The sequence below is a fragment of the Diabrotica virgifera genome, chromosome 8 (assembly GCF_917563875.1).
Source record: "Diabrotica virgifera virgifera chromosome 8, PGI_DIABVI_V3a".
Classification (NCBI taxonomy): Eukaryota; Metazoa; Arthropoda; class Insecta; order Coleoptera; family Chrysomelidae; genus Diabrotica; species Diabrotica virgifera.
This window is the reverse complement of record NC_065450.1, coordinates 141,712,616-141,724,183: the sequence shown is the minus strand read 5'-3', so window position 1 is coordinate 141,724,183 and position 11,568 is coordinate 141,712,616. Positions and strand designations below refer to the sequence as shown.

General features: G+C 34.0%; 1 protein-coding gene across 2 annotated transcripts in view; it reads left to right on the top strand.

Moving 5' to 3' along the window:
* Positions 1 to 10,796, top strand: part of LOC126889815 (peptide transporter family 1-like) — a 234,756-nt gene extending 223,960 nt beyond the window's left edge. For both annotated transcript variants that reach the window (XM_050658479.1, XM_050658480.1), the window contains 3 exons: positions 4,340 to 4,529; positions 6,320 to 6,565; positions 8,814 to 10,796. In XM_050658479.1, the coding sequence (XP_050514436.1) occupies positions 4,340 to 4,529; positions 6,320 to 6,565; positions 8,814 to 9,014 (637 nt within the window). In that variant the 3' untranslated portion in view covers positions 9,015 to 10,796. The remainder of the gene's footprint in view (positions 1 to 4,339; positions 4,530 to 6,319; positions 6,566 to 8,813) is intronic.
* Positions 10,797 to 11,568: the final 772 nt, after the last annotated feature.

Sequence of the window (11,568 nt, the reverse complement as noted above, 5' to 3'; positions counted from 1 at the left end):
GACAAATTAATAACTATAATGCAACAAATTGGAATTGACAACGAAGATCTGAGAATTATCAGAAACATTTATTACAATCAAACAGCCAATATCAAAATAGAAGATCAGTCAACTGATAAAATTGCAATAGAACGAGGAGTACGACAGCGCTGTATTTTATCTCCACCACCATTCAATCATCATCATTCTCTTTGCCTTATCCCTATGCGGGGTCGGCTTCCCTAATTGCATTTCTCCACACAACTCTATCTTGGGTCATAGCAATGTTAATCCCCTTTACCAACATGTCCTGCCTTATCGTCTCCCCCCAGGTCTTCTTTGGTCTTCCTCTCCTACTCCTTCCAGGAATCTGCACTTCAGCTATTCTTGGTATTAGGTGATTAACGTCTCGACGTTGAACATGACCAAACCATCTTAACCTATGCTCTCTCATTTTGGCATCAATTGGTGCCACACCTAGACTTCCCCTAATATACTCATTTCTAATTTTATCCTTCTTTGCCACTCCACTCACCCATCTAAGCATTCTCATTTCCGCCACATGCATTCGTTGTTCCTCTTTCTTTTTCACTGCCCAACATTCAGTTCCGTGCATCATAGCCGGTCTTATGGCTGTTTTATAGAATTTTCCCTTCAGCTTCATTGGAATTTTTCTGTCACAAAACACACCACTCGCTTCTTTCCACTTCATCCATCCAGCCCTAATTCTACTGCATGCATCTCCATCTATTTCTCCATTACTCTGTAATACCGATCCTAAGTACTTAGAACTATTGATTTTAACAATCATTTTACCATCCAAAGATACCATTTTATTTGTAGTAACTCCATCTTTAAATGAACATTCCAAATACTCTGTTTTTGTCCTACTAAGTTTTAAACCTTTTTTCTCCAGAGCTTGTCTCCACTGTTCCAGTTTTTGTTCTAAGTCTCTTTCACTATTTCCTATTAACACTACATCATCAGCATATATTAGGCACCATGGAATACTACCCTGTAGTTTCGCTGTTATCTGGTTCAAAACTAATGAGAATAAATAAGGACTAAGCACTGAGCCTTGGTGCAATCCTACTTTCACCTGAAATTTATCATTCTCTCCCACACCTGTCCTAACACTAGTCGTTACTCCCTCATACATATCTCTCACAATCTTTACATATTCGCCAGGGACTCATTTTTATTGAGTGCCCAGCACAGAATCTCTCGAGGAACTCTATCATATGCTTTCTCAAGATCTATAAATACCATATGAGCGTTGGTCTCTTTATTCCTGTATTTTTCCATCAATTGCCTTACAATGAAAATTGCATCTGTTGTTGATCTGCCCTGCATAAAGCCAAATTGATTATTATCGGATATTTCGGTTTCTTCACGTATCCGTCTATCAATTACTCTCTCCAATATTTTCATGGTGTGGCTAAGTAGTTTTATAGCCCTGTAGTTTGTGCATTGTTGTATGTCTCCCTTGTTTTTGTAGACAGGTATTAATATACTGCTTCTCCATTCGTCTGGCATTTGTCCAACTTCCATAATTCTATTAAATAGACCAGCTAGCCACCTTATTCCTATCTCTCCCAATGCTCTCCATACTTCCCCAGGAGTATCATCTGGTCCGACTGCTTTTCCTTTCTTTATTTTTTGAAGCGCTTGAGCCACTTCCTCGTTTGTTATTCTGGTAACCATTGCTGTTACTGTCTCCGTTAACTCCACAGGCTGTCTTTCAAATTCTTCATTTAATAAACTGTCAAAATACTTTCTCCATCTCTTTTTGATATCCTTTTCGTGAATTAGTATTTTATTATTTTCATCTCGTATACATATAATCTGATTAAAATCTCTTGCTTTCTTTGCTCTCTGTTTGGCTATTTTATATATCTTTGCTTCGCCTTCCCTGGTATCAAGTTGATCGTATAGGTTTGAATACGCTTCTGCTTTAGCTTTTGCTACTGCTACTTTCGCTTCCTTTTTGGCGACCATATAGTTTTGAAGGTCTATGCCCGATCTGGTTTCTTGCCACTTTTTATATAATTTTCCCTTCTCTTTTATTTTTCCTTGTACTTCATTTGACCACCACCAAGTCTCTTTATCCTCAAACTTCTTTCCTGACGTTTTCCCAAGTATTTCAATAGCCGTCTCTCTTATAATATTGGCCATTTTTCTCCAAATTGTGTTAGGGCTTCCTTTCATGTTCCAACATATTTTTTCTACTATTCTTTCCCTGAATAGACCTTCCTTCTCATCTTTTAGCATCCACCACTTGATTTTTTGTGGTCCTCTCCGATATTTTTGTTTAGTTTCGCTTTTTACTTCGATGTCCAGAACAAGCAGCTTATGTTGTTGGCTTACTGTCTCACTAATTATTACCTTGCAGTCCTTGCATTCACGTATGTCTTCTTTCCTTATCATGAAGTAGTCTATTTGGGATTGACGTTGTCCACTTTTGTAGGTAATAAGTTGAGTTTCTCTCTTTTTAAAGAATATGTTAACAATCCCCATATCCAATGCTGTTGCTAATTCTAGCATGTCATCTCCAGCTTCATTTCTAGTTCCAAAGCCTAATCCCCCATATATTGTTTCATATCCTGTCTTGGCTTGGCCCACATGTGCATTGAAATCACCTCCTATTATAACTTTCTCCTCTGCTGGAATATCACTCAGTACGTCTCCTAATTGGTCATAGAAAGGTCTTCTTTCATTCTCACCCAGACCTGTTTGAGGAGCATACACACACATACACACAACATTCAATACCCCTTTATCAATTACAAATTTCACTGACATCATTCTATCACTCGTTCTTACAACTTCTACTACGTTATCTTTCATTTCACTATCAGCAATTATACTAACTCCATTTCTAGTGTTACTAGTCCCTACATACCACAATTTGTATCCTTCACCTAGTTCTTTCGCCCTTTGTCCTGTCCACCTAGTTTCTTGAATACAAGCAATTTGAACTCTTCTTTGTTTGAGCGCATCCACTAACTCCAGACTCTTACCTGTAAGACTACCAAGAATCTCCAAGACCCTATCCTGATTTTTCTGACCTGTAATGGTGTTCCCCCTGAGATAGTCCTCACCCGGAGATCCGAACGGAGGCTCATTTTACTTCCGGAACATTTTACCTCAGAAATGCCATCATTTCAGTATAAGTTTTTATTGCATTTGGAGAAGGTCTCCACCACCATTCAATATTTATTCTTAATGGGCATTTAAGGAAGCTTTAGAAGGTTGTGCGAAAGGAATTTTATTAAACGTTGAATGGCTGAATATCATTAGAAATGCAGATGACACCATAGTTTTTGCCGATAATCTGCATGATTTACAGATATTTACAAATCATATAACAGAAGTTAGCAACAGATGCGGACTAGCTCTTAACATAAAGAAGACCAAATTTATGACAATTACCAAAAAACAATACTAAATGCTCAACTTACAATCAACCAACAGAATATCGAAAGAGTCGAGCAATATACATATCTGGGCACCAATTAAATAGCCAATGGGACCACTCAAGAAAAATTAAACAGCGAAGAATAAAAGCAATAAGCAGCATACATTAGAATGAGACCAATTTTCAACAGTCGAAACAGATCATTAAAACAAAATACCGTCTTTTAAAATGCTACATATTCACAGTTCTGCTCTACGGAATGGAAGCGTGGACACTAAGTGTTGCATCTATGAATCGGCTCGAAGCTTTCGAAATGTGGTGTTATAGGTGCATCTTACGTATATCCTGGGATGACCGAATTACTAATGTGGAAGTCCTGCGTAGAATGGGGAAAGAATGTGAAATTCTCATGACCATAAAAACTAAAAAATTGGAATATCTAGGACATGTAATGAGAAATCAAGAACGTTACTGCCTTCTCCAACTAATTCTTCAAGGGAAGGTAAATGGTAAGAGAGACCGGGAAGAAGACGCATTTCCTGGCTTCAAAATTTACGAAAGTGGTATAACACGACTGCCACTGAACTGTTCCGCGCTGCGGTAAACAAAAGCAATATAGCCATGATGATCGCCAAAATCCGGAACGGATAGGCACTTTAAGAAAAAGAAGAAGGAATATAGGTAACTAAAGATATTAAAAATTATAGAAAAATTTTTAAAAACTTTGAGATTTTGTTTTTTTATATTTTTCTAATATGGATAATATAATATTATAGCTTTAACACAAAATGCATATAATTCTGGCCCTACTATAGAATTTCCTGAACTTTGTGGCCCACCATTAAAAAAATTTGACCATCACTGAAATAAACTGTTCTAATATAACTTACTGATAAAGATAATGTAACTTTATGTTTATATAATTTTGTTTGTTTTTTCTAGAACGCTACCTTATACTGACACAGATGTTAAGTATACCTTGAAGGGGAAATCAATTAATATCAACTCAGGAAACACTTCTGCAAAAGAATTTTCCAGTCCTGGTCATTGGTCAATAAATGTAGGAAAGAAACAATTTAACAAAACTGTAAACTTGGAACTTGGTGGAACATATGCCGTAATGCTTAATAAAGTAAGTACAATAAAAATAAAATTATAATCTAAATTAAATCTGCATGGGAGAAAAGGAGGCACACAAGTTGGGTACTACAGGGTATAACAAAATTACAAATCATACATCAAATCACATATTTTGGAACCAAAAATAGTTCGATTGAATCTAACTTACCTTAGTACAAATGTGCACACAAAAAAGGTACAGCCCTTTGAAGTTACAAAATGAAAATCGATTGTTTCCAATATGTCGAAAACTATTAGAGATTTTTTTATTGAAAATCGACATGTGGCATTCTTATCATCATTCTTAACGTATTTAAAAAATTAACAGTGAAATTTGTACACCCCATAAAAATTTTATGGGGGTTATGTTCCCTTAAACCCCTCCAAAATTTTGTGTACTTTCCAATTAGATTATTATTGTGGTACGATTAGTTAAACAAAATGTTTTTTACTATAAAAATACTAAAAGGCAAAAAAGTTTTAAAAACATTGTGTGTAACTAATGGTAAAACAGTAATAATTTAATTGGAACGTACACAAACGTTTGGGGAGGGGTTTAAGGGAACAAAACCCCAAAATGTTCCTGCCATAAAAATGCCACATGTCCATTTTCAATAAGAAATCTCTAAGAGTTTTCGATATATGGAAAAACATCGGTTTACATTTTATAACTTCAAAGGGTTGTAACTTTTCTTATATGCGCATTTGTACTAAGGTAAGTTAGGTTCAATCGATCTATTTTTGGTCCCAAAATATGTCATTTAATTTATGACCTGCATTTTTGGTACACCCTGTATTTTGAATAAAATGTTAACATTAATTCAAAGGAAAGAATTTCGTCTTCGAATATATATGTTAAATGAAGAATTCCAGAATTAAAGACCTCAAAAGTGGCAACTCAAAGCGGCTCGCAAATGTTTTGAAGAATACAATGGATCAACAGATCTAAACAAGGGATACTGAAGTCGGATACTAAAAAATAAAACAGTGAATCGTACCAGAAAGACAGATGGGAGGAGGTCTGTAAGATGACCTAGAAAATCTTGGAAATATGATAAAGAAAATATGGAGAAAATGGGAGTGAGACAAAGAAATAGTGGCACAGGACCGACAAACATGGAAGGTAATAGTAAATGCGGCAAAGATTCACGAAGAGTTGTAACGCCATTGATGATAATGATAATGATGAATCGTACTTACTGAAATTGAAATAGATAAAAATTGGAGCTAGATTAAACCTTTTCTTTTCTGAGTAGCAAGGAAAACTAATGGACCCAATATGTTAAGAGGATTCATAAACAAATATATAAAAATAATAGAACAAATAAGTTAGATATTTTCCTAAAATGTTTAAAGCAAAAAAGGAACAATCACTTCAATCACACTTACCTTATGTGGTCTGCATTAAAAATTATTAATGTTTATTTGCTCTCTAAGAGGAGGAAAAAGAAGATAATAGAAGAAATAGAGAGATAAAAATAATACAAAGTGCTACTTACCTACTAAAAAAATAGCTATGTTTACTGCTGGATCAAAAACTCAGTATGGTACCAAACTGGACAAAATAATAAATTAATTACATTTTACACAAACAGAAATGTCCATCACAAGATGTTTAAAACATAAAAATTTTATATCTCTCGATGAGCTGTTCACATATTGAAAGAAAAGAAAAAGTGTGATATATTAACGTGAGAATTAATTCAGTTCTTGATCGTCGTACGCTTCATTTTTTTAATATAGTAAAATAATTAATCAACTGAACACTGTTTTCTAGTTCTAAAATTGTATTTTTTTTTTCAGAACCAAATGGAAATGGCTTATACGATAGTGACAAAACCTAATTCAGTCCATATAGCTTGGTTACTTCCTCAATATTTTATTATAACTGCTGCAGAGATTATGTTTTCCATCACTGGATTAGAGTTTTCGTACTCTCAAGCCCCGGCATCAATGAAGTCTTTACTGCAAGCTTGCTTTTTATTGACCACTGCATTTGGAAACTTAATTATTGTTATTATAGAATCCATGGAAATTTTTGAGAAGAAGGTAAGTTATAGTATTACAATCATCAATTTGGAATATTTTATATTTTTATATTTATTATTAAAAGTTTTGTACAAAATATATCCCACATGTCAGATATACTTAAAATGTCTGTTTTTTTTTATTATTTACAGGCTATACATTTCATTGTAGCTGTTCTGACGAGCTTTTTAAATCTGCTTGCCATGGTGAATCAATCAACTGGTGTTTCCATTCGGTATATCTGCTTACTGGTTTTGAAAATGTCTAGCCTTGTTAACCCCTTGCCTCCAAGTTGATCTTGTAGTGTCCGTGTCCAGTTTAGAGATTGCAATTGCTGGATCCAGCATCCAGCAACCCAGCTGGATCCAGCGCTTTTTTTACAGCAGCGCGGATCCGCAAACGTGTCAAATTAGAAATAGGTCTTCAGGACACGTAATGTCTTCATTAGCCTCTTTATTTAAAGCCGTGAGTCGGCAACTTGCCATTCTATCGCGCTAGCAGTAGCTCAGTATGCTGGAAATTTTCTACAGCCTAAGGCTACGGCTCCACGGGCGAGAAATTGACGCTAGCAGTAGCAGTAAAATGAACTTAAGGTTCCGCGGAACGGAATGGGAATAGCCGAACTGAACCGACTACGCACAAGTCCTGTAGTCGGTACAGTTCGGCTATTCCTATTCCGTTCCGCGGAACCTTAAGTTCATTTTACTGCTACTGCTAGCGTCAATTTCTCGCCCGTGGAGCCGTTCGCTTAAAGTTTGCATCGATAAAGCGTTGATAGACATTTATTCTGCGATAATATTCTCTGCTGGAGAGTGGTCAATAATCAATGAGTTCGCCACTCTTTAACTGGTGAAACTGGCTGTAGAAGCTCTTTGCAGAAGAGAGTCCACCTTGATAACGGCCGATACAACCATGAAATTTGTATTAGACAAACTAAATAGCCAGGACTCTAGCTTTAGTGCCAATCCATCGGAAGCATTACGCAACAGAATCACGGAACGGCGCCTCTCTGAAATTACAGGTACATTAGTGTAGGTACTTACAAAATCCAAAAAAGTATGACGAAGAGGACGAAACAATCCTGGTTTTTTCCCATGCCGAAAAAGATTGCAATGCGACAAGAGATGAAAAATTTGTTGAGTCGTATAAATAAACAAGTGATTGTGGAAACAGTGCAAGAGGACATAATGGAACAAGATGGGTCAACTAATCCGGAGCTTAAACTTGAGATTGAATTGAATGGAGAAATAGAAAACTTTTATAACCAAAGAAAAACTGGTTTTCTAAAAGATTACGAAAAGATTTTGGAAAAGGAAATGGCCGTTTATGAGACAGAAGGAGTGAAAGGCGATCATTTGTCCGTGGTCTGTGACTATTTGATGACCTTAAACCCGACCAGCATAGAGGCCGAAAGGGCTTTCTCCGCAACCTGTTATATGTACAGTTCTGTGCGAATTAAGTTAGACGATAGATAAAATATATGTTTTTTAAGGTCTTCCAAAAACTAAATAATTCATGTTTCTGTTGTTTAGAAATTTAGAATACAGACAAAAAAAACATTAAAATAGTGTTTTTACTTTGATTCCATATTTTGCTGGATCCAGCTGAATTTAGGCCAATTTTGCAAAAATCCAGCTGGCTTGAAAATGCTGCTGGATTGCAATCCCTAGTCCAGTTGCTTATTTCCAGTTTTCTTATATCTCTTTCAACTAAGTCCTGCCATCGTATATTGGGTCTCCCTTTTAGTCTTTCTCCTACTGTTATCCACTCCTTTAATCATTGTTGAGCTGCTTTAATGTTTTCCTTAATATGTCCTTACCACCTAATCGTCCCCAGGAACTTACATCCCAGGAACATATTGTTGTCTAAATCCCTTAGGGATAACTTTCCTAGCCACCTTTTTTAATAACTCTACAAATTTTTCGCAGTTCTCTTCATTTGGTTTAAGACGTAGCAAGCCAAAATATAGCATGGCTGCATAATTTTGCCAGTTTGTCTTTTTGAAGTTCAATCTCGTTCTGAATGAAATAACTTGTTGTCTGAAAATTGTAACATAGGTATGTTCTGACATTGACAATGGTGGTACATAAGACGTTTGAACTAGAAAAAAAAACGAAGCTTCAAAATTTTAACTGAATTAATTAGTGACTTCGAATTTCTCGAATTTCTATATTCTGTGTTAGTGAACACTTTCCAATCTGGAACGATGCTCTTTTAGAAATACTAATAACATTTCGTATTTTTATTTCATTTTATTCTTTTCTTTCAGAGTAACGACTTTTTCCTATATTGTGGACTGATGGTGGCCGATATGTTGATCTTTTCGTTCATGGCAATGAGGTACAAGTATATCAAAAAAGAAGAATCACCTCCAATATCAGAAATCGAGCCTATAGCAACTAAGGAAAATCAAAACGGGGGTATCGACAATCCATCCTTCGTAAAAAGTTCCAATAATGTTAATGCTTAAGAAAAACAACTCGAATTTTCAATTGAGAAAATTTAATTTGTTTGGGGGCCACATTAACAACAAGTGTACTGATCTTTTAATAATCAAGAAATCAAGATTTAGATAACATACCGTTAACATAAAATTGGAGTGATCTTGTACAAGATAACAGATTATCTAGCTTACCCTCTTTATAGTACCTATCCCACTTAATTTTTCTTGTAGTTATTTATTTTATTTATTAGTTAAAAGCATTTGACTATAAAATATAGAACACCTTAGTACATATTGTATAAATATCAGTTTACACTACCCCCAGTATTGAAAGAAATAGAGAAATGTAAATATGTTGACTGACTTTATTTATTTATTGACGTTAATGCAACTAAATGACTATCTTTAAAAAATCCAAAAATGTTTATTTCTTTTTAAGATGTGTAATTTTGGTATACTGTTGGTACCTACTTTATTTCTTAAAAGACCTTAAAAGACTGTATATAGGTTCCAATTGGAGATTTTCTATATTTATATAATATTCCAGATTGAAAACATTTGTAAATTCTGAACAATAGCATTATGTGCATTAAAGAAAGTGTACCTATATAAAAAATTATAGAATTTAAGAAAATTTTGTTAAAATATATATAAAAATAGATTTATAAATACTTTATAACATGAAATTCTTTTGGATAAAGTTCTTTTCAGTAGCATTTTTCAGTGCGTCACAAATGATAGAAAAAAAGGTAAGTCCGTGATAATACACATTCATAACATTTATTCTAACACGACATTTTAGTTACATCTGACAGTTGTCACATTTTAATGCAATTTGGCATAAAAACAAATCAATTTTGTTTATTGCATTTATAAAATGGTGTTTTCTTTGATTTGTATAGTCTTATAAATTGTACATTATATTCGTAGATAATAATATAATATTCGTAAATACCTTTTTTAGATTATAGCGCCATCTATCGACAACTAGAATAAATGTTATAAATGTCTCTAATAACAGACGTGCCTTTTTTTCTGTCACATACAATTTAATGCGTTAGAAAGAAATCGAAAAACTGCGTGACGCACTGAAAGATGCTCATGAGAAAAAGATTAAAACAATATTTTATCAAACAATTTTGGAAATTTTTAAAGATAAGTTGAAAGTATTACCGAAGTAAAAGTAAGTTTTTAAGGAACTCTAACAAAAATATTTTTTTATAAAACAGTTAAAATACCACAATTTGTTTTGTATATATTATATATACATAAACAGTAAGCGCCACGCTACTCGACACATGGGTAGGTACCTAATTGCTATGCTTATGGGCTAACCCGGTCTGTTCTTAGATGTGACTTTCATCTCTATCATGTTACTACTGTCAAAGAACTATTCAAAATAATAATTGTTTTTCCATACAAAAAAATACATTAGTTAATATTATTGTTACTCTGCTTTAAAATAACTTTTTAAACACCAAGAATATTACAATGCTTCAAAACTTTTACCACTTCAAATACACGTCAAACTTTACCACTTCAAATACCATGTCAAATACAGCTGATCTATTAAATGTCAACTTTCCATGTTAGTATTCAGTTTCTATACATTTTCTGACATTCTAAACGTAACTAGACATAAAAATAAAATTGCAACAAGTGAAGGATCCGGGACTGTAATAGCTCAATGTTCCTATGTGTCTAGTAGGGCGGCTGTTACTGTATACAGATACATTTATAAATACTGTAATAACAAATATATTTTTACATTGTGTACATATATTGTTGTAAATATATTTTATTATATTATCTGTTTTTTTTGTGTTATATTATTAACCTCTATTTTATCTTATAATTTGTTTTATGGGAATAAACCACAATTTGAATTAAAAATACTTTATATTTGACGTTTCTCAAAATACGAGTTAGACCAAATATTCCGTTTTGTTACTTAGAAATTGGTAAAAGGCACTAAAAATATAGCTCAATTTTATGTGCTTTAACGCACCAGCGGACGAGTGAGGCCTGTATAGGCCTCACCCATATGAAAGTACAACATAAACTTGGTAATTTGTTATTGATAAAATTAAATCCCTATATAACATTTCTATTAACTTTTAACTACACGCGCTGGCGTATTTTGTACGCCAGATATAAGAATTATACTGCAAGTATATTTAAAAACTTAATTTTTGACCTTGTTTATCTATCTAACCTATCACTGGAATGTGCTTTACAATTGGTTTTAGTTTCCTTATAATCGGCGTTCTGAGAAGATCGTAATTACCATTTTATTATTTGTTGTTTCCGGGAGCAACAAAATACTGCACGATTGTAGTAATATAACTACATCTTTCAATTGTGTTTTTTTTTTGTCATTATGTCACAAAATGTATTTTCCTATGGATGCTATACAATATGCAACTTCTCTCACTACTTACATACATTCAAAACGAACAATTCCTCACGCAGTGAGAAAAGTCGGCCATTGCAGTGAGAAATATTTTTTCTCACTGCGGTTCGGCCATTGCGTGTTCTCCTACGGTCTTCCATACTATAATCGCCGTTTCCATCGTAACAT